The sequence below is a fragment of the Halichoerus grypus genome, chromosome 6 (genome assembly GCF_964656455.1).
Source record: "Halichoerus grypus chromosome 6, mHalGry1.hap1.1, whole genome shotgun sequence".
Lineage (NCBI taxonomy): Eukaryota > Metazoa > Chordata > Mammalia > Carnivora > Phocidae > Halichoerus > Halichoerus grypus.
Genome location: NC_135717.1, coordinates 4,950,434 through 4,978,362, shown reverse-complemented (window position 1 = coordinate 4,978,362; position 27,929 = coordinate 4,950,434). Strand labels below are relative to the sequence as shown.

General features: G+C 43.7%; 2 protein-coding genes across 7 annotated transcripts in view; one reads left to right on the top strand and one right to left on the bottom strand.

The window, feature by feature from the left end:
• The window catches only part of EIF2AK1 (eukaryotic translation initiation factor 2 alpha kinase 1), a 30,888-nt gene extending 3,856 nt beyond the window's left edge, over positions 1–27,032 (bottom strand). Inside the window, exons 1-13 of one of the 6 annotated variants that reach the window (XM_036123599.2) lie at positions 26,863–27,032; positions 20,027–20,185; positions 16,680–16,813; positions 15,485–15,522; positions 14,661–14,760; positions 14,060–14,140; positions 13,216–13,315; positions 12,605–12,662; positions 11,994–12,315; positions 10,687–10,825; positions 7,271–7,371; positions 923–1,037; positions 614–696 (exon numbers count right to left, since the gene is read on the bottom strand). In XM_036123599.2, the coding sequence (XP_035979492.1) occupies positions 614–696; positions 923–1,037; positions 7,271–7,371; positions 10,687–10,825; positions 11,994–12,315; positions 12,605–12,662; positions 13,216–13,315; positions 14,060–14,140; positions 14,661–14,760; positions 15,485–15,522; positions 16,680–16,813; positions 20,027–20,185; positions 26,863–26,980 (1,548 nt within the window). In that variant the 5' untranslated portion in view covers positions 26,981–27,032. The remainder of the gene's footprint in view (positions 1–613; positions 697–922; positions 1,038–7,270; positions 7,372–10,686; positions 10,826–11,993; positions 12,316–12,604; positions 12,663–13,215; positions 13,316–14,059; positions 14,141–14,660; positions 14,761–15,484; positions 15,523–16,679; positions 16,814–20,026; positions 20,186–26,862) is intronic. The other 5 variants (XM_036123597.2, XM_078074316.1, XM_036123598.2 and 2 more) reach the window with 5 other exon arrangements.
• Positions 2,647–6,608, top strand: ANKRD61 (ankyrin repeat domain 61). Its single transcript, XM_036123606.2, has 3 exons — positions 2,647–3,076; positions 3,974–4,071; positions 5,471–6,608. Exons 1-3 carry the CDS (start codon positions 2,861–2,863, stop codon positions 6,414–6,416), a joined length of 1,260 nt encoding a protein of 419 aa, XP_035979499.1. The 5' UTR covers positions 2,647–2,860; the 3' UTR covers positions 6,417–6,608.
• Positions 27,033–27,929: the final 897 nt, after the last annotated feature.

Sequence of the window (27,929 nt, the reverse complement as noted above, 5' to 3'; positions counted from 1 at the left end):
CAAGGAACAAAACGGATTAGACCTTTTCACAGCCCGAACTGTGACATTTTAAAAGGAAAGCTCATTTCAAAAATAATTTAGGACACCCATGGATTTAGAAGTGGTAAAGTAGGGGCGCCTGGGTGGCTCAGTTGGTTAAGCGTCTGCCTTCGGCTCAGGTCATGATCCCAGGGTCCTGGGATCGAGCCCCGCATCGGGCTCCCTGCTCAGCGGGAAGCCTGCTTCTCCCTCTCCCACTCCCCTGCTTGTGTTCCCTCTCTCGCTCTGTCTCTGTCAAATAAATAAATAAAATCAGGCTCCCTGCTCGGCGGAGAGTCTGCTTCTCCCTCTGACCCTCAACCCTCTCATGCTCGCTCTCTCTCAAATAAATAAAATCTTAAAAAAAAAAAAAAAAAAAAATAGAAGTGGTAAAGTAGCCTGAAAATCAGTGTAGTCAGATTTAGGTGAAAAGTGAGGTTTCCTGTTAATGGCAGTTTCATGAAACAGACAACCTACCCTACTCTGTTACATCCAAAAACACCAACACGAGAACTTCCACTGCACTTACTGTGCTTTTTGTTACTTAGGACAGCAGACCAAGTCCAGCAAAAGGGGGAAAAGCAGCAAATACTACCTTGGCGTCATACTCGGATCCTTCCAACTGCTCAGGAGAAGCGTACAGGCAAGTACCCACTCTGGACGTGTGTGTGAGTGTCCCTGTAATTTGAAAAGCCAAATATTAAAACACTGCAGAGTTCCCACTGTCTACACTAAAGAACATGGACTCTGAGCAGGGTACTGTAGGGAACGATGGTTGCTTTTTGTCTTTATCTTACTTTTGCTATTACATTAAGTCTTTATGAGTCTCTTTAAATACTGACAAGTTCAATCATGTTTCTTTTTGTCTTAACGCCAAAAAAGAAAAGAACCAGAATAAACTTACTCTTCCCATCTCTATCGATCCAGTCTGTGTTCTTCTGTATGATGTCTGTGCAGGCCAGACCAAAGTCTCCTATTTTTACTTGCTGATCAGAGCCATGAAGAAAAATATTCCTGGGCTGTAAACAAACAAGAACAACTCCTTGGTGTTCTTAAAACAGTAAAAATGGGGGCGCCTGGGTGGCTCAGTTGTTAAGCCTCTGCCTTCGGCTCAGGTCATGATCCCAGGATTCTGGGATCGAGTCCCACATCGGGCTCCCTGCTCGGCAGGAAGGCTGCTTCTCCCTCTCCCGCTCCCCCTGCTTATGTTCCTGCTCTCGCTCTCTCTCTCTCTGTCAAATAAATAAATAAAATCTTAAAAAAATAAAACAGTAAAAATGTGTAGATGTTAAGAGATTTCAACTCAGGGGAAGCCTGGGTGGCTCAGTCGTTAAGTGTCTGCCTTCGGTTCAGGTCATGATCCCAGGGTCCCAGGATCGAGCCCTGCATCGGGCTCCCTGCTCCAGGGGAAGCCTGCTTCTCCCTCTCCCACTCCCCCTGCTTGTGTTCCCTCTCTCGCTGTGTCTCTGTCAAATAAATAAATAAAATCTTTGGGAAAAAAAAAAGAGTTTTCAACTCAGGAGCAAGTAGCCGCTCAAAAATTAAAAATCCGAGCAGAGGTTCTAAAACGTGGCTGCACATCAGAACCAGCAAGGGAGCTCCAAGCCCTTCCACAGACCAAAAAAATCAGAATTCTTGGGGGTGGACACAGGCAGCAGTACTCTGTAAAAGTCCCCACATTACTCCAAGTTTGAGAACCACGATCTCTGGCAGAGCACACCTTGTACACAAGTGCTCCTCGGCCCTGACTGGGTGTCAGAATCCCCCGAGAAGCTTTTAAAAACTGTCCTCTCCAGCAAGTCAAAGACTGATTTTTTTTTTTTAATGAGAAAACTTTGATATTTTTTAAAAGCTCCTAGATGATTCTTTTATGTTCGCCAGGGTTAGGGACAATTAGGTCACCCTATGAAAGGCATGCATTTAGCACCATTTAAGCAACCGGGGCAGACCCCAAACTTTTCCCGATGGAACTAATCCTGTGCCACCGAAAACCTGCACCCATACTGTGGGGAGGGGGATTTCCACTCAAAACAAAAATATATTTAGGTTAAAAGTTGGGTTTTCTTACTTTAAATGTAATAATTTAAATTTTTTTTTTTTTTAAAGATTTTATTTATTTGCGAGAGAGAGAATGAGAGACAGCATGAGAGGGAGGAGGGTCAGAGGGAGAAGCAGACTCCCTGCTGAGCAGGGAGCCCGATGTGGGACTCGATCCCGGGACTCCAGGATCATGACCTGAGCTGAAGGCAGTCGCTTAACCAACTGAGCCACCCAGGCGCCCTGTAATAATTTTTTTATTTTCATGTATAGATTCCTCTGTTTTAGCTTTGTTTTTTTTAAATAGCTGAATGGAAGAGAACACAGAAATAATCTTATGTGTAAGATGATAATTTGGGTACATTTTTGTGATTGAGTCAAGTCTCAAAAAGTGTGCTTCAAGGGGTGCCTGGGTGGCTCAGTCGGTTAAGCGTCTACCTTCGGCTCAGGTCATGATCTCAGGGTCCTGGGATCGAGTCCCGCACCGGGCTCCCTGCTCAGCTGAGAGCCTGCTTCTCCTCCCCCCCACCCCCGCCCCTCCACTGGGTCGTGTTCTCTCTTTAATAAATAAGTAAAATCTTAAAAAAAAAAAAAAAACTGCCTCTATTTGGCACTGTATGACCTGGGAACAAAGCCTGAAGAAGTTGGCTCTGAGATATAAATGAATCGTGTTCACAGATATGATTCTCAACAGTTCTAGAATGGTTCTAGAACAGAACTGAAGGGATCATAATGAGACTGAAATAGACCAATTCTGCCCCAAGTGGCCCCTGCACTTCCAAGTCCCCACTCTTAAGTTTTGCTCATGGGAAACATAACCGAGAGAGGCAGAAGGGAGCTGGTCGCTGACGGTGCCAAGGCCCTGGAAGAAGGCCCGGCTGCCGCCCTCCACACCAGACTCTACGAGGCCATCATGAGGGAGGACTGCGCGGCGATCCAGGTGCTCCTGAGAAGCCACCCCGTCAACCAGCCCATGACCATTCTGGCCAACTCCACCAGCTACCGACTACTTCTGAACCAGGTACCCTCCCCTCTGCTCTGTCACTTGTAGGGAAAAGATGCCATGCTTCGGAAGGCCCACCACCTAGCTGCTGTGAGCTCATTAAACCTCCCCGTGGTCCCCGCAGTCCCCACCACCCCCACGGTGGGACACTTCACCTCCAGCACCCTGCACGCCTCCCAACTGCCCCACGTACGCTGACGTGCGGAAAGACAAGAACCCGTTTGGCTGGTGGAACATTAATGTTGTCCTCTCAAATATACCAGTGGTGATTACATCTGTGTGAAGAATTATTTTTCCCCTTTTTTGCATATGCTTTTTCATTTTCTAAATTTTTATACAATGATTATTACCTTTAGATTTAATTTTTTTTCCCCAAAAGTCACTGTCTCCCGTACCCCACCTTCTTCCCTCATCTGGCAGTCACGCCGTGAAAAGTCACTACTTATTAGAGATGTATTTTAAGAACCAGAATAAACAGCTCTGCTCATCATGGAAGACACGCTGCATTATCTTTGAAACCCTGGAAATTCAGGTTTTACTACTGATACTATGACTTTGGCAAAGTCTTAAAAAACACAAAACCTACTTGTCAATCACCCTGTGGGTTAATTTAAGGACCAAGTGACTTAGTAGCAATTACCATTACTTTTACACTATGAGCTCTCCACAAGAACCAACTTGCAAAGCTTTACGTAAGTTATTTCTGCTGCATTGGTAAATCTGCATTATATGTAAAACACAGATTTTATATGACTCTCACTGGTTTGGGGTCTTTTAAAACAGTCAAAAAGAAAATTTCAATGCACATACCAGAAAAATACTGAACTGAGATACTCAGTACACTTATTTCCTCTGACACAGCAGGGTGACACTGCACAGGCCTGCTTGTAACGTAGTCTGCCTTCTCCCCCAAAGCAGATGCAGTCCATCATCCCCATTCATCTAGCTGCCGAATACCGCAAGGCACGAAGTTTGCTTTGTTTGTTAGAACACGGTGCCGACCCAGAAGTCAGGTAAGTTAACTCAACAGCGATCAGTTCTCAGTGAGGATATGCATGATTTAGATGTTACTCTCCCCGGTAATGTCGGGACTCACCCATTCTTCGGGGGTTAGGGACTACAAAATACCATGACCATGTCTTGAATGAACCAATTTCTTTACTGACTAGATGAGATACTCAGAAAAACTGGCAGTAATGCAGGAACACAAACCAGTCAGCCCATTTCAAGCATCCTGAGAATTAAGTGCTAAGCAATGATGTTGCAGAAAATGCATGAAGTGTTGGTCACAGCCCTCAGGGAGCTTAAAACCCTCAGTTAGGTATGGAAAATAAGTACATAGAAATAGACAATGGATTTTCTTTTTATTACCCATCACTAGGAAGTATACTTCATGAAAGAGTAGTTACCTCGTTCACCAATACGTCTTCACCACCTAAACCGACGCCTGATACTAAGTGCCAATAAATAGGATCTAATGAATGGAAGAATCACATGGTGTAAAAACAATATGACTTCTTGCCCCCATAAGTTTAACAGAAAGTAAACCCCCAAATCCTCAGCATGCTCCAGAAGAGCCCCCTGGCCTGTCTGGCTGGAACCCTCACCCACGCACGGCCCTGCCCAGCTCTGCAGACCCTCTCCCAGTCCTCCACAACTGGACGTCACCGATGCACACCCCTCCTCCACAGGGGCTCCTCCATACACCCTCTAGGGTGCTCATATCTCTTAGAACTTTGCCCATGTGCAATACTGATCTAGTTACTTAAATATGTTTTGTGTCTTTCATGCTAGACTGTCGAGCCCTGCAAAAGCAGGGACTCCATGCTGTTTACCATTTCCCTAGCATGGGGCCTTATGCTAAATAAATATACGTAAACTGAAAATCATTTTCAAATTTCAGTGGGTCAGATGTTTATAATAAACCTTCCCTTTTCTCTGCCAAAATAAAGGAATTGTGGAAGCATCCCTGAGAGATTTCAGTAGAGAAGCACATGAGGGCCGTTCTAAAACCCTCACGGCACCTGAGTCCCCCCTCTAAAATGCTGTGATATCCCGAGAAACTAATGCAGATTTTCAAACACTTCTTTGAAGTAGGCAAGGGGAATCACTTTCAATAAACATTGCCTTCTTGGGGCGCCTGGGTGGCTCAGTCGTTAAGCGTCTGCCTTCGGCTCAGGTCATGATCCCGGGGTCCTGGGATCGAGCCCCGCACTGGGCTCCCTACTCAGTGGGAAGCCTGCTTCTCCCTCTCCCACTCCCCCTGCTTGTGTTCCCTCTCTCGCTGTCTCTAAGAAATAAATAAAATCTTTAAAAAAAATAAAAAATAAACATTGCCTTAAGTACTAATTCTTTGCGCAGAACCGTTTCCATTGTGAATATAGTGTAATCTGCAATCAATAACTATTCTAGGGACGCAAGAGGCCTCACCACGCTCCACCTGATGCTCCTGCACTGGCCAATCACTTCTACCACGTGGACAAAACCAGGGAACAGAATCCAAAGGATCCTGACAGACATTCAGAGTAACGCTGTGATGTGTCTCCGTATTTTGTGCGAACATGGAGCTCAGGTCAATGCTCGAGTGGACAACAGCAACAAACAGTCACCCCTGCACCTGGCCATAACCTACGGGACCTATCCGGTTCTCTCCATTTTAGCCCAAAATGGTGCCCACGTCAATGCCATTAACGAATCCAGCATGACACCCCTTCACATGGCTGCCGACATACTGAATAAGGAGATGATGGAAACGCTGATTGCCTGTGGCGCAAACGTTAACTGCGCCGTTGCCTCCACTGGGAACACAGCCCTTAAGCTGGCGGTGTGCACCGCATCGAGCAAAGCAGGCCGGCTGCTGGCGGCAGGGGTGAGCTGCATCCGGTTGCTGCTAATTCACGGAGCCAAAGTAAATGCCCGGGACCACGAAGGTCAAACAGCTATCCACGAGGCATGTTTTGGAGGCAGAGAGGCAATCATCAACCTCCTGCTTGACGCTGAAGCAAACGTTAACGTACTAACAAGCAGCGGGGAGTCTCCGATACACATGTACCTCCAGCGCAGTTCCAACATAAGGGACACGGGGCTTCTCGCCAGACTCCTTTATCGCTCTTATCCTCTGAGACTGACCAATAACCAAGGAGTTCTACCTGCAGGAATCATGCTACCAGAATTCCACCTCTTAAGGGAAACCCTAGTAAAGTTATCTCAAAAACCCTTATCCCTAGAGGACATCTGTAAAAGAAACATCAGAAATATTTACGGTGAGAAATACAAACAACACTTAAAGCAACTTCTCCCAGTGAAGATCTGGAACTCTCTATACAGTTATTATGACCTAGCTTACCTCTTGAAATAGGACCTCAAAATTTCACCAGCCATAGAATTTCAGTAACTCACACCACATTTTCTGGCTAGACTCGTATCCAGAAAACACTTAACTCATCACCTTGTACGTCCCAGATGTACAAACTGGTTCTTAAACTTTTTTCAAAAAATAAAATGATTTGCACATTAACTTTTCGTTCCCAAATATTCCTTTAAAGACATTTTTCACAACTTAATTTCTTTGTTCAAAAAGTAAGCAAATTAAAACTCTTCTGCCAAAGAAGTAAATCTATTTTCTCTCTTTGACAGTCTTTTGTGGATAAAAACTGGAATAATCATAGATTTTTTAAACAGCAGAAAAAAATTTCCCATGTTAAATTTCCTTTAAGTTACGTAATTGTAGAAACAGATTTTACCTCTAAGGCTACAATAACATATGAGGATTTTTGTCAGCATTAAATACATTTAGCCTCATCTATTATATGAGTAACTCGTAGCACACTCACTACCTGAAAAACACTACTATTCCTCCATAGAGAATTTTTGAATGCCCAAAGATCACTGCCTTTAAATCCAATCTAGGGGCGCCTGGGTGGCTCAGTTGGTTAAGCGTCTGCCTTCAGCTCAGGTCATGATCCCAGGGTTCTGGGATCGAGTCCCGCATCGGGTTCCTTGCTCAGCAGGGAGCCTGCTGCTCCCCGCTTGTGCTCTCTCTCTCTGACAAATAAAGTCTTAAAAAAAAATAAATTCAATCTAAAGTTCTGGACTCATGGGATGATGATTTATATAAAAATAATGATAACCCCTAAGTAAATGAAAGACGATACATAATTTCATTTAACTCAGTGAACCAACACCACGTCCTCCCTGATACAAGGCACTTACCTTCAGATCTCTGTGTACAATTCCCATGTTATGTATGTAAAATACACCTTCCACCAATTCTTGAAAAATTTTTGTTGCAACACTGGCCATGACATAAGGACCTTGAAGGAAAAAAGGAAGTTTTATTTTTCTTTTTACTCATTACATTAACATCTAAATGTTACATAGTTCTAAATGCATTAACATAATTCAGATTTTCAACAAAGTCAACACACCTAAATGGTTTAAAATAAGCAGGAAGGGCTCCTCAGCTTGCAAAGAAACCATCACAAATTTAGTGCCCTAGTGAATGGACTTGGTGTCACTAATTTCACCCAGAGCCCCTGTATTACTTTGTAAACCATTCTCAGGCATAAGATGCCTGGATTAAACTAGGTTTAAATCTCCTTCAACCCCTGACACTCTGGGGTTTAACACTGATAAATCTGGTGTCCTAAGCCTACTGTGGATTAAAGACATTGTTACAAATAATGCAATCAGAAAAAGGATAAACTATGTTAGCTCAAGGAGTGAGCTCCCATTACATGGAAGATTTGGAATGCTGTATTTTCCAAAAATGACTGACAAATGAAAAACGAAGTAATGGGGAAACAAGTAAATGGTTTAATTCATCTATTAACATGATGATATAATGACTGACTTTAGGGGTGGGAAAGTTTTGTAGGAACTAAAACAAATTGCTAAAGCAAAAAATCCTCGTTTTCCAGCTAAGTAAATTTGGTGATGTCATAGTAAGAACTTAATAGCTCTTGTCTCCTCAGCCATTTTACACCATAAATACATAACACAGAAATACGACGTGCTCCCTTTCCCCCTGGATGAGCCTACCTTGCTATGCAGCTCACCTAAGCCACACTCTCCTTCTGCACCACCCAGCATGTAACTCAGGGACCTCAAGTCCCCAGGACTTGAGAAGACAGGAAACTCTGCGTGTCTGTGTGCATAAACACAACGGTCCCACTTACAAGTGCCGCCGCTACCATGCCCCTCACACTGGAGCGACAGCCTCCTGTCTACAGATGGAGGGCTTTGGGACTCTCACAGCCATTCAGATCAACTCCCTTCCTCTGGTCTGTCTGTAACAGGTTCTCATTTTAACCCACCTAACACATCCAAACAGCAGGCCCCTGTACACGGGCCTGATCAGGTGAGAACAGCTTCTGTTCCCTCAGCAACGCATCCTTTGCACGGAGCGCTTCAATCCTCACACCCTATCAAATGGGATGATCCACATTTCACAGTGGAAGAAACAGGCTGAGAGCAGTTACCTGACTTGCCCCAAACCTCACCACTAGTGAGTGCTAGAGCCAGGATTCAAACCTGGGTCTACCACGTATGGATTGTTGGGGATGACTGATATAAAACTATACTCGATAGGAAGGTATGCAGCCCGTGGGGAACACTACCAAGTTAAACCTTTTTATTTTAAAAGACTTTTAAAAGAAAATTATGCATCACGATAGCAGTAACCTCCATATCTTGCCCTCCCTGTTTTCATAGGCTTATTGTCCTGGATGGTGAAGATCAGAGTTATCCCAATCCATCATGAGGGACTCATTACTTACTTTCCAAATGGAAGTTTAAAGATCAACAACTGCATACAGGACCTTAATAAACCATCTTCTTTTTACAGAGACATCTGCACTTAGCACTATGATGCTCACACAGCAGAGAATACTTTACAGGAAACTGAAAATACCCACTCATTACTTGCCACGACTGAAATAAGCAAAGTCTGGCATGTCCTGATTACACAGTAAACCAGAGAAGCAGGGAGCGTCATGGAGATGCTTGAGTGCTTGAGGGAGGCATTCTGTTTCTGCCTCCCCTGGAAGCTAATCTAAGATTCTGGGTGTGTTAAATGACGTGTATTTTAGACCAAATAAAGGGTTAGAGTGTCAATAGTCGTGAACAGCAAATGATTAATAATTAATATTTAGCTGGGTCTTTACTTAAAATCAGGTCACTTGCATCCCCAGTTTTGATCACTTAATACAGTGATTTTCAACTTTGGCTACACGTTGGTATCAACAAGAGAATTTCCAAAAAAATATCAAAGGCCAAGCCTTATCCCATATCAATCATATAAAAATTGCTGGTGCAGTCCCTGACAACACCCCTTAAAAAAAAAAACAGACTTTACTTGTTGGAACAATCTTAGATCTACAGAGAAACGGAGACCATAATACAGTTCCCACTTACCTGCCACCCAGTTTCCCATCATTAACACCCACACTGGTAGGGTACATCTGTCACAGTTACTGCACCAAGACTGATACAAGTCCACAATTTACTCAGACTTCCCCCAGTGTTTATCTAACGTCCTTTCTCTGTTCTAGGGCTCCATCCAGGATACTACATTACATTTAGGGGTCAGGTCTCGTGAGGCTCCTCCAGTCTGTGACAGTTCCTCACTTTTCCTGTTTATAGGACCTTGACCGTTTTGAAAAGTACTGGTCAGATATTTCATAGAATGTACCTAGGCTGGGATTTGTCTGATGTTTTCTTACAATTAGACTGGCATTAAGGGTTCTGGGGAGAAAGACCCCAGAGACGCAATGCCCTTCTCATCACATCTTCTCAAGGTCACACTATGAACAGTTTTCACTGCTGATGCTGACCTTGAACACCAGCCACAGTCACCTCAGCCAAAGTCATGGTGGTCGGCTTTCTCCACCTGCTTTTCTCTTACTCTGTCTTATCAACATCTTTTTTAAAGCTCCCCAGGTGATTCTAATGTGTGGCACAAGTTGAGAACTAGTATTACAATAATTTTAAAAATTATTAACCTAACAGTCTTTCCTGCAGAAGGAAGGGGCTCTGGATCTTGAGACAAACTTTTCACCACCTACCCTTCTATAAGGGTTTCTTTAAAGGTATCTTTTTGCAAGAGTATCACATTGTCAGGTTTAAAAAATATTTAAATTTCTTCCTTAAAAAAAATTCTAGGGCGCCTGGGTGGCTCAGTTGGTTAAGCGACTGCCTTCGGCTCAGGTCATGATCCTGGAGTCCCGGGATCGAGTCCCGCGTCGGGCTCCCTGCTCGGCAGGGAGTCTGCTTCTCCCTCTGACCCTCCTCCCTCTCATGCTCTCTGTCTCTCATTCTCTCTCTCTCTCAAATAAATAAATAAATAAATCTTAAAAAAAAAAAAATACTAAAAGACCTTTTCTGCCCAAAATCATTAACCTAAATTCTAGCATATTACAGCTTAGGAATCCACAAACTATGTCTTTATCTCAGAGAAAATTAACTTCCAAATACCTATATGTTCTTGAAAATGTTGAAATAAGCACAATCGTTTCGAAAAGGTGATTTTTTTCCTGAGTCTAAAGCACCTGCAGGTAGTTCCTACATCAGAAGATCCGCCGGTGTCTCCATTTCCCAGCCCAGTGTTCCAAGATCCACCTGTTACTCACATGCAGCTTCGTCCACATACTCCCGGCCCCGCTGGTTTCTCTCGACTATCCAGTCCCACAGCGAGAGCTCGCACAACTGCATCTGGATGTGCAGCATCAGGTGGTACTGCACCTGGGGGACAACACGGCTGGCTCCCACCTGGGCACAACTTGCTCGCATTATTCATTCAGTCAACAGGTATCACTTGCCTCCGCTAGGCCAAGCAGGGGGCTACATGCTCAGGAAAGAGATGACAGACACACGTCCGCCCAAGAAGCCCAAAGTCTCGTGAAGGAGACAGAGGAAGGAAGGAATGCCTTAAACGGTGCGTCAGAATGCGAGCGAGCAGGGGGAGGCCTGGGCTGCAGGGCGGGACAAGCTCCCGAAGGTGACACTGAGGCCCTGGCGCGGAAACGATTGGGTCTGCTCGCCACATGCAGTTTCTAAAGCTCAGACACAGCGTCAGAGAATGGCTGGGGACCACTCTACTGCTCTCCGAGCACCTCAAAGTAGATGCGCATTTTGGAGGCCTCGCTGTGTCCATAAATAACTTGGAAAAGTTAAGCAAAACTTAAGCTCACGACAGTGCATGCGCTTAGGCACTAAGGAAAGTCCCAAATGTAGTGTGGAGAAATGGAATGGTTCTGATGAAAAGTCCCTCAAATTCAACTCCTGTGTATTCAGGTGACTCTGTTCAAAGTTTTGTGTCTCATAAAAAGCACATGCACGGAGCCACATATTCCCGGGCAACAAGAATTAATTCTGCATGTGCATATACAGAGGGCATATCGGGGTCTGTAATCCCAGAGTGCCAGATTATACGGAGACCCTGTTAGCATCCAAGTCCTCTGTGACACTAAGACTCCACACCGGGGCGAGCATGTGGCAGTCTCACCGGCATATGGGTGTGACCCTCAATGAGAGTGTCCTGAAAACAGACCTGATCTCTCCTCTCCTCAAGTCACGTTCCAAAAGAGAGGTCTTTATGCATAATGTATTTGCATAGCATGGTAAGAACACACAACAGAAACGGTGTGAACAATGCTTCCAACTCCGGGGGCACAAATGAGAAGAAACAGAAGTGGCCAGAAAAGGATTAGCAGGCGTTAACTAAGCAAAGGATGGAAGACCCAACACAAGGGCCACAGGCCAGGGAGATAGGCCAGGGGGACATGGCGTGGAGAGGCTGACAAAGACAGATGGGGGGTGGGGAGCAAGGTGCACAGTCAGCTGGGGTGGAAGGGAGGCCACATCTAGTCATGGGTCCTCCACACTATGACTATGGGTGAGCATCAAATCATCAGTAGGTTCTGGGAAAGTGAACTACCTCTGTCTGCCCCAACAAACTTAAGTTTTCAGAAGATTCCCCGGTGGATGTGAAATTCTCTTCTAAGTCGGAATGATGCCTAAATGGCAGCTGATGTTCAACAATCGATCTGGAAGGCAAATCAGCCAAACCATTTCCTTGGAGCAAACTGGATGATTCAAATTCACAGGCGGTTCTTGTGATTAAATTGGTGCTGCAGTTCACCAATCTGTTATTCTGATTGTCAATGCCAGATTCTCCTAAAGACTTTTCTTTTTCTGAGGTGAACTCGGCAAAGATAATGGATGAGCTGTTACTTTCATCATTTTTAACATGCTGGTTTCTGGAGGGAAAAAAAAAACGGTAAAGATAAATATCAATGTAAAAAAAAAGATCAAGAGTGACTCAGCTGTCCCTTCACACCTACATAAATCTCACTGGTAAACTCTGGAAGCACATGGCATCAGATCTCTCTAGCAGCAACATTTATTGAAAACACTGGCCAGAATTAGCTGAGAGGAAGAAGCCATTTAACACTTTGTAATGAAAATGAGCAAAAAGACAAAGACAACTCGGTGTAGGTGACAGGTTACATCTAACGTGTCAAACTACACACCAGTCCACATACATACCTGTCGTCCTCCTTGTCTGAGATCACTTCCAGAGATGGCAGCTGAATAGAAATTCTATCTGCAAAACAAAACAAACAAAAACAAAAACCCATTTTCAAGCAGCCTAGCTTTCTAATTTATGGTTGAAAACAGAGCTAAAGTAACACCAAATGAGACCACAAGTCTAAAAATGTCAATATTTTCTAGGAAAATACGATACAACAAGCTTATTCAAATGCCTGGCACATTTTAGGAACTATAACAACAGAGCCGTTCAACTACGCTGCGGGGGTGAGGGGAGAGGCAAACTCTGTAGAGGGCCGGGAGTAAGTGTTGTAGGATTTACAGGCCTCCCAGGACTCTGCACCTACTCGGTTCAGCTGTTGTAGTGCAAAATCAGCCACACACAACACACGAATGAATGCGCCTGGGTCCTAACATACTTTATTGACATGAAATTTGAATAACCTATAACTTTCACAAAGTATTCTTCTTTTGATTCCTTTTAAACTATCTAAACATGTAAGAAAACACTCTCAGCTCTCAGGAGGCAACGAAGCAGGGGCAGGCCGGGTTCGGCCCACGGGTCGCAGTCTGCCAACCGGACAGCCATACCATCTGTAACAGCTTACCTCGTGTTTGGGCCACGTGAACATGCTCTATCCAAGCAGTGTGATAGCCTACGATATTAGGATGCTGAAGGCCTGCTAGCACCTTCACCTCCCGCAGGACCTAAAGAGGAAATGCACTTCGATCTGGCTTTCACTGACAACTTGTTCAATGTGCATGGCATCAAATACTACTTGTTCCAGAGCAAAACAATAAAAACCCAACCGAACAAGGAGTCTAAACTATGTTAAAATAATCAGACTATTTCTGAGAGACAAATGGAATTGTTATAGCAACAAAATAACTTACACATATCTAGTGCTTCATACTTTCCATAGCCCATTTATGTTCATTCTCTCATTTCATTCCTCCCAGGAAGTCCAGGGCACTCCCTGTGCTGTCCTTCAGCAGCACATATACTACTAGTAAGTCCAGTCCTGCGGTCACCACTATGTCAAGGACAGGAGACCCAAGTTGCTTAGAGGGGGGCGCCTGGGTGGCTCAGTCAGTTAAGCGTCCAACTCTTGATTTCAGCTCAGGTCATGATCTCAGGGCTGTGAGATCGAGCCCCACACTGGGCTCCAAGCTGAGCGTGGAGCCTGCTTGGGATTCTCCCTCTCCCTCTGCCTCTGCCCCTCCCCGCCATTTACACTCTCACTCTCTTGCTCTCTCAAAAAAATTTTTTTAAAAATAAAAACTTAAGCCAAATAAAAATTTGCTTTTGATGTTTATTTTATGTAACCCACTTTTAGTAAACTCAGCAATCCACAACACCTAGTATTTGCCAAATACACACACACACATAACTCTTTCAAAAGGATCTAAATACCCCATTATTCAAAATAAATACACTTAAAAAAAGCATACCTTCATACAATCTGTTTTAGTTGCACCATTAATCAGGATTTTTTTAATTGCATAATACTGACCATCTAATTTATTCCTGACCTAAAAAGCAGAGGAAAAGAGAAAGCATATTGTGCCATTAAATTCAATTGAATAGAGCAAGTTATTCTAACCTGAGTTTAAGATCCAAACTAGCTAAAGAGATAAAATTAAGCGAAAGACAAGTGTCTTTACTATGCTCAGGAAAGTCAGCCACAGTCAGCTAGACTAGAAGCTTCCAAACTGCACTGAGACTCCCAACTCCTAGAGACTCTAGGTCTGAAAAATGGAAATGTCAGCAAAAGAACCACGTGAGGCCCAAAATACAAAAGCACAGCTTTTCTCCCGTGATACATTTTTAAGTAAATTAATGTGGTTTCCAGAATCTGCCTAAACCACCAACGTGGTTAGGAAAAAGTTAAAACCTGCCCACTTCCGTATAAATGACAAATCTTAGTGAAAAGTAAGCACACATGATTTCTAGGAACTTCCCCTAGAGCACTTTAAATAATAATCATGAGAACAACTTCTCAAAATACATTTACTCAGAGCAGGAGGTCAAAACGGATTTGTGGAAAATAACCTTGTACACTCTTCCGTATCCACCTTTTCCTAAAATGGCAAGTTCTTCAAATTCATTTAGGTAACGTGAAGTCTGTGCTTCAAAGGCTATTTCCCTGGACCTAAAAGTGAAATACAAACAACCAAACAATATTAAAACATGAAAGAACCAGGTGCCCAGGAGATTTCACATTCGCTGTATCACTAACCTGCCAAACCTTACTGATCACTAAATTACGATGCTTTGAAAAGATGAGCCAAAACAAAATTTTTCATTCTCTAGGAAGAAAATGATTTGCTAAGCAAATCAACATGTAATAAAGATAGCAAGGGGACAAAATAGAGTTAGCAAAGGGATCGTTAATCAAGTACGTTACCAGTAATTAGTATTCCAATTAGAAATTATAAATGTTTTAAAGCAGGAATCCTAAGGATGACGAACAGGCAACAGCTGATTAGCTGAGCTCAGTAATAAATTTACTTAAATTTCTTAATGAAAAATTTCTTAATGAGTTATAGATTTTAAACTAGCATTTCTCACATATAGCCAAAATTGAATGTTGTTCCCCTGACAGAGACTATCAGTGCTCTGAATTAAGGGTGGGGCTTATGGAATCCACACAGAATACTGGGGGTGGGGGGGGGCATAAGGGGAATGAGAAGTAAAGCAAATCTTGGAGCAGTCATTAATTTCTGAGAATAAAGCTTTTAATTTTCATAAAGTACCCTAACTATATTATTTTTAACTCCAAAACTAATTTCTGATTAATTCAGAATCAGTTCTTAACCTTAATTTCTTTCGGACGTTTTACTCTTTGCATAATCACAGAAGTATCTGACACATACCTGATCTTCTGGATATGAGAATTATCCTCACAAGGATCCTAAAATCAGAAAATTACTTTTAAAGGCATTTTAGGCAAATTTCATGACATGAAGATTCTAACAAAAGTCAATGTCACATTAATAGTCCCAAATGTTCAAACAATATTTAAAAAAAGAAAAACATTCTGGCTTTTTCAATATCACCTAGGGGTTTACAATTGAAAACATTTCTGTCTTAACCAAAAGATCACTACTCTAAAAAAGCTATATTCTTGCCATCCACTGATAAGGCCAAGAACTTACCAAGGGGCTCTACCAGCAAATAATTCTGACTTCACCTTCAAAACAGATGCAGAAATGGACCACTTCTCACATCTCCACTGCTACCACCCACTCCAAGCTCCTATCACCTCTTGCCTGTTTGAGCACCTGCCCCCTGCTTCTGCCTTTGCCTCCCTCCATCTATTCTCAACACCGGAGCTGCGGTGGTCCATTAAAATGTAAGTCAGATCAAGTCACTCCTGGGCTCAAAATCCTATAAAACTTCCTACTTTACTCTGAGTAAAAAACCAAAGATGTTAAAATGGTCTCAAGATCCTCCTCCACCTGTCCATCTTACTGCCCTCCGCTGCCCTCCTTGCCCTACCTTTCCCATACTTTCCCCTTGCTTACTCTACTCCAGCCACATGGCTGCCAGTCAGCTTCCCAAACACACCAAGCACACTGCCACCTTGGGAATGACTGATCCTCTGCCCGGAAGGCTCTTTCCTCCAGATAGGTGCATGTCTCGTAGTCTCAACTGCAGCTACTAACTTCAGTAACTGGCCACCTTGTATATAACCCACACATTTTCTAAGCCCCTTCACTGCTTTATATTTCTCCTTAACACTCTTTAACACTTACCACCATGTAACACCCCCTTTATTTTTATGTATTTTTATTATGTTTCTATTGCTGACTGCCCCCTCATCAGAACATGAGCTCAAAAAAAAAAAAAGCCCCAATGAGGTCAGGTGTTTTTGTCTTTTGTCTGTTTTGTTTGCTGCTTGAATCCCAGCTCCTACAAACCTAACACATGGTAGTCATTTGATAAATACTTATTGAATAAATAAATTAAGGTTAACATTTTTATAAACCTGTATTATAACCAGGACTTTAAAATACAGTTCTGGAATTAAAATGTTGTCATACACGAAGTCTGTATTTTAGTGCTCACCTGACGAACTCTCTCTTTCGCAGACCTCATTAAATGAGAAATAGCTCTGTTGTGGTGGAGCCTCAGCGAGCTAAACTCATCACTGCAGGTGAAAGAAGACAGCAGCCCCATTTTGATAAAGGTCTGGCAAAGCACTAGAAGAAGAATATGGACAACTATTATCGGAAAGGCCATCAATAAAATGGCAACTTTAAAGAGACTACAGAGTAATAATAGCTTCTATTAAAAAAAAAAAAAAACAAACCTCGGGGCACCTGGGTGGCTCAGTCAGTTAAGCGTCTGCCTTCAGCTCAGGTCATGATCCCAGGGTCCTGGGCTCGAGCCCCTAGTCTGCTCCCTGCTCAGCGGGGAGTCTGCTTCTCCATCTCCCTCTGCCTCCGCCCCTCCCCCCACTTGTGCTCGCTCTCTCAAATAAAATCTTAAAAAAAAAACCTCTATAAAAAAAAGTCACGTTTATACACATTACAATGTGGAGATTAACCCTCTACTAGAGAAGGAACAATCGGTACTTTCGTTGTTCAGGAGCTCATCTAGAATTACCTACTTGATACCAAGCAGTCATTTGTTTACCATGCCTGGTCAGCTGGTAAAGCACGAAGCTCTGTTTTTAAAAAGGCAAGAAAAAATGTAAACTTTAGTACTAGTCTCCTGACCTTCAAATACATCACCTTTTGCTGACAGGCAGCGAAGTAAAAACAAAGGCAACAGTGAAAACATGATTAGAACTGACTACAGAAGTGAATTACTGTTTTCGATGGTGGACTGATTATCTCTAACCAACAAATAGCACATACGAGATGTGCACAGACCAAACACTAGGGGAAAGTTCAGTCTGACGTCTCAACACCAGCCTCCTCAGAAAAAGAAGTTTCTACAGAAGTGCTTGGCTTTTACTTATTCAAGGAATACAGAAACCACAGGGAATATTCTTTTCTTTTTTTTTTTTTAAAGCACTAGGCCAGAGGTCTTAGGTGACCTGCCATTCAAAGCCTGGTGCATTCTAGTCTTGCCAGCCAAGTTGTGTAGGGGACTGCAGTAGCTGGTCAGCTCTGACTTGTTAGCACCACACAATTACCTCCTCGTGGGTTTAGCACTTTGACCCTCCCCCTCCAGAGAGCTCTGTGGGCTCCTGCGGAGGAGTAGAGACATGACGTCGCACCTGATACTACAGTGATCCATCATAAATGCACAAGGTCTTGGTAGCCTTACGGTGGAGTAAGCTCAGGCCGTGCACAAGAGCCAGAGGGAATCCGAGAATATTCTTTGTATATGGGTAACTTCATTAGATTATGAACTAATTGAATAACATCAAAAATATTTTAAATATACTTTAAAAGTTTAGTCACCTAAAAAGGAATTCAAAAATACTTTAAAATCAACAAGATTCAGATTTGCTTTAATTAGGAGCAAGATTACTACATAAATATCATTATAATCTGCTTGTCTATACAATGAGCTGAGGACAATAATGCCCAGCTACCAATGCTCTGGAACCCACAGAACACCCAATTCTGTACAACCACCTCCCCACCACTTATTCAGAAAAATAAATATATACTTGTATATTTCCATGTCCCATCAAGTTCATCAAAATGACAATCTACCTTTAACTAAAAATATTACATTCTAAGTTCACAGGTAGGTATCTCTAAATTTGAGGATTCCTAACACTAAACAAGACTTGGGAAGACTTTTTTGGTAGAAAAGATCCTTAGAATCTGTGGTTGGACCTATTAAAGAGGCCACAGTGCTCTCAAGGAGCTGGAACAGAAACATCACCATCTGTAATCCTGCTCACGTCTATGCTCAAGTTTCTCATACACGTAAACTATGGCAGGAATAAAAATAAACATTTCAACCACTGTGGTATAATAAGAAATGTATTTGGTCTTGTCTCCTAAAACTCACATAGCTCCTAAAATTCTTGTGATTTCCCAAGCGCTGGGGGTGCTAGGAGCATCTTTTGTTCTAATATTTGGTCTTTGACCTCAGTTCCTGACATAAGAGCTTCTAAGACCCTTGGAATGTCCAGTGATAAGAGTCTTTTGTATGCTAATGAGATGACTGGGGGTCCCCTAGGTAACTTCAAATGGGGGCTGGTCACCAGAAAGACCAAGCCATGATTAAAAGTTTGGAACTTTCAGCTCCACCTCCTCTCTCCATTCTCCAGGGAGAGAAGAGCTGGAGATGGAGTTAATCACTGATCATGCCACCATGATGAAGCCTCCATAAATATCCCTCCATTACAAGACTCAGAGAGCTTCTGGGTGAGCATATCCACACACCAGGAGAGTGGGGCATCCCAATTCCATGGGAACAGAAGCTCTTGTACTCTGGTCCTCACCCTCTGTGCCTCTCCATCTGGCTGTTCACCTGTATCAGTTATCATACCCTCTCTTATATAATAAACCAGGAACCATAAATGTCTGAGTACTGTGAGCCATTATAGCAAATTATTAAACCTGAGTGGCAAGGGTGGACACTCGACAGTGAACAATTTACAGCCAGGTCGGACACAAGTATGGGTAACCTGAGGACACTGGGGACCCACACTTGCAACTGGCATCTGAAATGAAGGCAGTCTGTGGGACTGAGCCCTCAACCTATGGGATCTGACACTAACTCCAGGTAGACGGTGTCAGGATTGAACTGAATTGTAAGACAACCAGCTGGTGTCCGAGAACTGGTCAGTACGGGGGGGAAAAGCACACATTTGGTGTCATTAGTATTCAGTGTGTAGAGGAAAAGTTTCCTATTCAACAACAAGGAACATAGCTGGTCCGGCGCTTTGGTCAAGAACTAGCTCAGAGGGGCGCCTGGGTGGCTCAGTCGTTAAGCCTCTGCCTTCGGCTCAGGTCATGATCCCAGGGTCCTGGGATCGAGCCCCGCATCAGGCTCCCTGTTCGGCAGGAAGCTTGCTTCTCCCTCTCCCACTCCCCCTGCTTGTGTTCCCTTTCTCGCTGTGTCTCTCTGTGTCAAATAAATAAATAAAATCTTAAAAAAAAAAAAAAAGAACCAGCTCAGAATGAGTACCTATGATGTTTACCTGCTCACAGAACAAACCATGACAGATCTTCAAAAATTACATGAATGATCATGTTATAGAGACCAAAGAACTATCTTTTACTTATTTAAATACACCCAATTTTATAGTCATTAATCTTTTGGGGTCTCTGGTAATTACAGTCATAAGGAATTACCCAAAAGAAAATATAAAATGCATTCAAGAAATACAAACTATTAATACTTATTTCAAATGTTTATATACCAGCTGCTTCTCATACCCACAACGTCAAACAACATTGTATTTTTACAAGGTTTACTTAGCAAGATTTATTCTTACTAACATTTAAACACCTGTCTTGAACGGAGAGGGTTTGGTTCGTGCACATGACTCAAGTGCTCCAGCAAAGAGACAAGCAAGAGTTGGTTTGCAACTGCGAAAGGGAAAGTCGGCTGCTGCAGGGGTCCTTTTAATACCTGGAGTTCTGCTGGGACATCGGATTCTAAAAATTAAAAGAGGAAAAAATGTGAATAAATGGGAAACACGTCTCATAATGACAAAACAGCATCTTCTAATTAATGAAACACAAACTACTGACATTTAAGGAAATAAAACACAAAAGAGTAGTTAAGCCGAGCAGGGTTAATCTAGACAGACTTTCCAGAATTGAGTGTCGTGTTGAATTCTGGAAGTTGCAAGACTAGCGGAGGACGCCATCGGGGGGGAGGGGGAGGGCTGTGGGAGTAATGATGTGTGCAAAGGTAGAAATAAATGAGTAAATAAACATCCAAGCGAACGAGAGGGCACAGGATGGCTTCCTTCGCGAGGACAGCCCAGGCACCAGCATAAAGAAGGAAGTCTGGCAGGGGGAAGAGGGCAAGGGAGGAAGCATGGGAACCACCTGGGGCACGGGCCGTGTGAGTTGCCAACTGTTCCATGTGCAGAGCCTCCAATCCTCACAAAACAGTGGAAGGAAGTGCCGCCACTCTCGCTTTACAGATGAGGACACTGACCTCACACAGCGGTTTAGGAACTTGTAAGCAGACAGATCGGCACGATGCCCAAGCCCATCCTCCTTCCACCACACAAGACCAAGCAGATGGATGAGTTGGCACTTCCAGCTGAAGGTTGTAAGTTCTCGCTTACTGTTTATTTCATGTGTTACTGAGTTGACCACAAACAGTAAGAAGGAAAACTGTTTGAGGAAACTGTGCTGGAAACATCTAACAGGTAGACAGGAAGACGCAGGTGACAGGCCAACAAGAGCCTTGTAAAGGAGATAAAGGACAGAAACATGGAGGAAAGAACAGGTCGCAGAGATACGGAGAAAGAAACGGACTGGCCAATTATACAACACCAGGAGAGGGAGGATGGAAGCGTGAGTGAGAGTGAAAACTCTAAGAGGGCTGTTAGGGAAAAGATGAGACACTGCAAACTCTCAAGAGCTGTGGACCCGTTGTATTGGAAATGCCCTGCGGAAACAGGGACCATACATCCTACACCCGCTAAAAATCCTTCCCATTTCAAATATTCTATCCCACCCTCCTCTATAATCTATAGAGGACCCGGAAAAGTCAAAGTTACCAAGTTCAGACCTCATCACCAATTTCCTCTCTGATTTATAAGGTGACCAAAAAAACACCTGCAAATATGCAGACGTGCTATTCATTTTAAATGAAAACTTACTGAGTATGGGGGCGGGGAAAGAATGAAAAATGTGCCCATGTAATAACTTCTATATGTAAAGACATCTTAAAGTTAAAACATGAATCACAAATTCAGATATAGTACACAGATCTGCACTACACATGACAAGGAAAAGAAATGGCAGTAAAATTTATATAGAGCCCTTACAATAAAATGAAGCACAATTAAAACTCAAATGGGTTTAACATAACTAGTAACTAATGACATACATATTAAAGTAACAATGATACCAGAATTTGCCATCAGATTGGTAACCACTTCAAGCCTGGAATACATGGTATTATTATGGGCACATAAAGGAGACATTTTTAATCACGGGGGGTAAAAGTGTTGCAACCTTCAATAAATATATCATAGAATTCAAAATGTGCAAACCTTTGACTCAGCACTTCTAGTTTTTGAAAATATTTACAAAGCACAACAAATACATGTCTATAAGATGTTCAGCATAACACTGTTTAGACTACTGAAAAGTTGCTAAATTATACACATATAACAGATTATGCAGCTATTGGAAATGATGGTGTATAAAAAGATAATCGTGGGGGCGCCTGGGTGACTCAGTCAGTTAGGCGTCTGCCTTTGGCTCAGGTCATGATCTCGGGGTCCTGGGACTGAGCCCCATGTCTGGCTCCCTGCTCAGCCCGGAGCCTGCTTCTCCCTCTCCCTCTGCCTGCCACGCCCCCTGCTTGTGCGCGCTCTCTCTGGCAAATAAATAAAATCTTTTTTAATTAATTAATTAAAAAGATAATTATGAATAGTCCATTATCAAGTCAAAGAAGCAAGCTATAAAGTAATACTGGGGCGCCTGGGTGGCTCAGTTGGTTAAGCGACTGCCTTCGGCTCAGGTCATGATCCTGGAGTCCCAGGATCGAGTCCCGCATCGGGCTCCCTGCTCAACAGGGAGTCTGCTTCTCCCTCTGACCCTCCCCCCCATGTGCTCTCTCTCTCTCTCTCTCAAATAAATAAATAAAATCTTTAAAAAAAAAAAAAAAGTGTCTGCCTTCAGCTCAAGTCATGATTCCAAGATCCTGGAATCAAGCCCCGCATCTGGCTCCCGGCTCAGCAGGAAGCCTGCTTCTCCCTCTCCCACTCCCCTTGCTAACTTGCTTGTGTTCCCTCTCTCACTGTCTCTCTCTCTCTCTCTGTCAAAGAAATGAATAAAAAAATAAATTTAAAAATTTAAAAAACAGTAATACTAATGAAGGTGAGGCTAGTTTCATACAAACCATCACCACCTCTCTAGTCATCACTTTACCAAAATGTATCAAAACTTTTTTTGGGGGGGAGGGGGGAGACACCTGGGTGGCTCATTTGGCTAAGCGTCTGCCTTCTGCTCAGGTCATGATCCCAGGACGCTGGGATAGAGTCCCGCATGGGGTTCCTTGCTCAGCAGGGAAGCCTGCTTCTCCCTCTGCCTGCCACTCCCCCCTGCTTGTGCTCGCACTCTCTCTCTCTCTGACAAATAAAATCTTAAAAAAAAAAAAAACAAAACTTTTTTTAATGTATTTCTTTAACCCAACAAATCCTACTTCTGGAGCTGTAGTCTGAGGAAATAACCAGATATCAACGTAGACTTGTATACAGGTGTCAAACCCATTACTATTTCTAATGATAAAAGAGAAACTTATTTTCCAACAACAGGGCAAAAACTAAAATGATAATACAAAATGTGATAGTCTTAATGTTTTTGAAGGCTAATTTATCACAAGAAAATGGTAATATAACATCACATTTAAAAAGCAGAATATAAAAGATTTATCATACTACTATGCTCACAATTTTAAAATATATTTACTTCACAGCTATATAAATGTACAGACAATACAAAGAACAAAACAGACAAAATCTCTGCCCCCTCTGTTTCCAATTATACATGAAAAGAATTTGTAAAAGAAATGAAACTGGTGAACATGCTGTTTTTCAATCTGCCTGTTTGATCCTTAATATCTACGCATCTACCTGGCTTACAGCAGCTCTCATTAATATTTGCAAATGAATACACCAAACTGTTAGCAGTGAGTTCTCTGGGATGTGAGTACAGGTGACTTTCCCCTCTTTTTTCTTTATTTCCTGAAATTTTTCCAAATGATTTCTCTAAATTTTTATCTTATTTGGACAAACTCAGAAATCTTTAATCCATTTATGGTATCTTTGACAAAGAGTTTTAAACGCAAAACTCAGCAAATTTTCACTGGCTATGCCAAAATGTAAACAGTAATCTCTGGGTAATGAGATTGTGATTTTTAAATTTCCTTCTTCAGGCTTTTCTATAATTTCAACATACTTTGTAATGTGAACAAAAATTTTTTAATACACTGAACTGTCAACAGTGATGAGATTAGGGTTTGGAGGGTTTTCTGCTTCTCTATGCTCATATTTTCCTATGTTCTACAATGAGGAAATTCTACATTTTTTTTTTTTTTTAAGATTTTATTTATTTATTTGACAGAGAGAGGGACAGCAAGAGAGGGAACACTAGCAGGGGGACGGGAGAGGGAGAAGCAGGCCTCCCCCGCAGAGCAGGGAGCCCGATGCAGGGCTCGATCCCAGGACCCTGGGATCATGACCTGAGCCTAAAGCAGACACCCAACAACTAGGCCACCCAGGCACCCCATCCTACCTTTTTTTTTTTAAAGATTTTATTTATTTGTCATAGAGAGAGAGCAAGAGAGCGAGCACAAGCAGGGAGAACAGCAGGCAGAAGCAGAAGCAGGCTCTCTGCTGAGCAGGGAGCCCGACGCAGGGCTGGATCCCAGGATCCTGGGATCATGACCTGAGCCGAAGGCAGACGCTTAACCAACTGAGCCACCCAGGCATCCCTGGAAATCCTACTTTTTAATAAGAAAAAAAAAAAGGAATGATCAGAGTCAAAGGAACCAACTAAGCCAAGAAAATGGCAACTTTAAAAAAGAGCAGTGGACCAATACTCAAAACACAGGAAGGAGTAAAACCGTAAGGAAATGAAAGCTAGGGACGCCTGGGTGGCTCAGTTGGTTAAGCGACTGCCTTCGGCTCAGGTCATGATCCTGGAGTCCCGGGATCGAGTCCCGCATCGGGCTCCCTGCTCGGCGGGGAGTCTGCTTCTCCCTCTGACCCTCCTCCTTCTCATGCTCTCTCTCTCTCATTCTCTCGCTCTCAAATAAATAAATAAAAAAAAATCTTTAAAAAAAAAAAAAAAAAAAAAAAAAAGGAAATGAAAGCTAAAGCTGAGTGCTTCCCGTTCGGTTCTGATCAAGTAGAAGAGGAAGAGTAAAGAGGCTAATAGGAAAGACGAGGTCAGACCCTGTTATAAAAGAAGAAGAAATGAGATGAGATCCTAGGTGAATCAGAGTTCTAGACTTCTGCCAACTAGGAGGGGAGTAGACAAACAGGAAAGGGATCACCTACTTCAGGCTCCTCAGGAAAGTATGATCTGAATAAATGGTCCATTATTAAATGAGGGAGGAACTTGGAGGTTTAATCTGAGTAAAAATTCTGAAAAACTTGTCAGATGAAAGAAACAAAAACCAATGAGTCTGGAAATGGGCTTACTGTTGCTCTGTTGCATGCTATTCCACAGGGGGGGATAAATACAGGAACTTTGATCAAAGTTGGTCCCTACATAACAGACTGAAGAACACAGGTTTGAGAGTTACATCTAGGTTTTGAATTTTCTGACTCTACCATAAACTGGCAGAGTGACCTCCTCACATCATACCAATGACCTTCGAGAAACCATGTAACTGCTCTGTTTCTACGTCTACTAAAAATGAAACTACATTTTTTCACATACCTTACTTTTCACATAAAAAGATAAATTATGTCTGGATATTCTAGGCCTCTTTGGAAGAAAAGCCAACATGTAAACACAACAGTATTATTAGTAACCTAGCAGAAGGAAATTTTTCAAAGTTTATCTAAGAGCACTCCCTTCCAGAATAATCTTTCCTTTGCAGAAAACCTTATCACAATGTGACAGCAAAGACAGACCTGCGTGTTTACAGCTGAGGCTTTTCCTTTGACATAACACTTCCTGTATTATTGAGCTGCCATATTACAGCGGGTTACATGTGAAAAAATCAGTTCATTAAAAAACAGTTCTCTTGGGCGCCTGGGTGGCTCAGTTGGTTAAGCGACTGCCTTCGGCTCAGGTCATGATCCCAGAGTCCCAGGATCGAGTCACACATCGGGCTCCCTGCTCAGCGGGGAGTGTGCTTCTCCCTCTAACCCTACCCGCTCTTGCGCTCTCTCTCTCACTCTCTTTCTCTCTCAAATAAATAAATAAAATCTTAAAAAAAAAAAAAAAAAACAGTTCTCTTAAAACTGTCCTCTGTCAATGACCTACTTAAATTACCACCACAGCCTGTTTTTGTCTCCCTTTAGGGTCAAGAATTATAGACAGTATTAAGGGTGAAGATCGAAGGACTTAAGGAATAAATTAACAGTTTCTACTCTGCTTGAAACTTCAAATCCATTGCATGTTAATACTTGTTTCATGCTTCAACTGAACGTGTATTCCTTGTAATCATCCTATTCAAAGCACCATAAAGTAAAAACCTCCCTGAATCAGTATTATTCATTCTTGGTAGCACAATTTAGCTTTAAAAACTGCCAAAACAACTGGTAGTCATTACAGACCCTATGAAATTTGAATAGAATGCTGGGTACTGGGGCGCCTGGGTGGCTCAGTCGTTAAGCGTCTGCCTTCGGCTGAGGTCATTGTCCCAGGGTCCTGGGATCGAGTCCCGCCCGCATCGGGCTCCCTGCTTGGCGGGAAGCCTGCTTCTCTCTCCCACTCCCCCTGCTTGTGTTCCTTCTCTCGCTGTCTCTCTCTCTCTGTCAAATAAATAAAATCTTTAAAAAAAAAAAAAAAAAACACACTGGATACTTTGAACTGGCTGGAGTCAATGTTTTAAGTACCCCTCACTTTATGCAGAATAACTTGCCTGACTTAACGCCGTATCTCCTAGTAACCAAAAGCCTAAAAAAACAAAAAACCTTGAGCATTTCTTTTCTTTAAACCGACCCACCATGAGAAGTCTTTAGCTCCCCTATCAGTAAAGCAAAAGACAAGAGAAGCTACAAATTCAAACACTTAACCCGAACTGTTAAGCGTATAAGGTCTGCAAAGTCCCCTTCCAGAAGTTTACAAAGCTCATTCTCATCGTCTGACAAAACCACGGGGCTCGGAGCTGGGAGGCCGCCTGAGGGAAATCTCAGCACGTCCGGAGCCGAATCCGCAAAGAGGAAACCAGGGAACAGAAACGTAAACAAACGAGCGGGTCGCAGACACTCGTTTCAGTAAGTGTTTAGCTTATCCAGACCGCCCTCCCGCCGCCCCTCGCACTGCACCGCTGGGCCGCCGGTTCGAGCCCGGATCCAGCCGAATTCGCCCCGGAGCGGCGGCGATGCTCGTTGCGCCCTGCCCACCCGGGAATGAAGGTGCACGGGTGCAAGGGGACGGCCGCCGCGGCATTCCGGGTCCCTCACCGTCATACTTGGGGTCCGAGCCGTCGGCCGGGAACTCGATGGCGGGCGGCGTCGTCACAGCCTCCGCCCCGTCGCCCTCCGCCTCGCGCTCCCGGGCCCCGGAGCTGCCTCCCAGCATCGCCCGCCGCGCGCGGGCCGAAGCCCAGCCCGCCCGCCCGCCAGCCGACCCAGCACCGCCTCACTCAGGACCAGTGGCACCTGCCACCGGATCCGGAAGTAGCCCCTCACGAGGCGGAAAACGCGCCCAGGCCCCACGCGCGCCGCTGGCGGGGGCGGGCGCTGCCGCAAGCTCCGCCCTTCCCGTCCTCCAGGAGGAGAGGATGGGCCGGTGCCGCGCGGGCGCACTCCTGCGCAGGCGCCCTGGTGGCCTGTTCCTTGGGCGGTGGCCGGCGGGTGGTGGGGTGTGGGCTTGGGACGCCCGCCACGCCCGCCACGCCCGCCACGCCCGCCAAGCCCGCGGGGACCTCAACCTGCGCTCCCGGCCACCCTTAAGACCTTAGTCTCGCGCACGAGTCAGAGCGCTCACATCTCACGCCAAGACTCGGATGCTAATGTAAGAATCGCGTGTCTGCGGAGCTTCTAAATCCAAATACATACTTTATGCAGATAAAACAGTGACTATTTGTCATTTGTTTTTCAAAGAAAAAAAAAGCATCTACAAGACCTATCTCAACAACAACTGAACCTATTTTGGTCAACCGTTAAAACGACAAAATGTGAAATAACTCGATTCCAAAGTGAATCCAACCTAACAAATATACTCTGCTTTTAAGACTGAACTTTCCATCGAAATGATGTCAAACCTGAGACCACCTTTTCCAAGTGACCCCATGGCCATACTGCAGCGACTGTGATTTGAAGCCCTTAGCTTCAAAAATCCTCTGCCCTCGGGGCGCCTGGGTGGCTCAGTCGTTAAGCGTCTGCCTTCGGCTCAGGTCATGGTCCCAGGGTCCTGGGATCGAGCCCCACATCGGGCTTCCTGCTCAGCGGAGAGCCTGCTTCTCCCTCTCCCACTCCCCCTGCTTGTGTTCCCTCTCTCACTGTGTCCCTCTCTGTCAAATAAATTA

What these genes read in the sequence shown, in the direction of transcription:
- ANKRD61 (XM_036123606.2), top strand. Translation starts at nt 2,861, where the DNA reads ATGGGAAACATAACCGAGAGAGGCAGAAGGGAGCTGGTCGCTGACGGT. An exon ending in ACCGACTACTTCTGAACCAG is followed by an intron (nt 3,077 to 3,973) that starts GTACCCTCCCCT and finishes TCTCCCCCAAAG; the next exon opens with CAGATGCAGTCCATCATCCC. An exon ending in GGTGCCGACCCAGAAGTCAG is followed by an intron (nt 4,072 to 5,470) that starts GTAAGTTAACTC and finishes TAACTATTCTAG; the next exon opens with GGACGCAAGAGGCCTCACCA.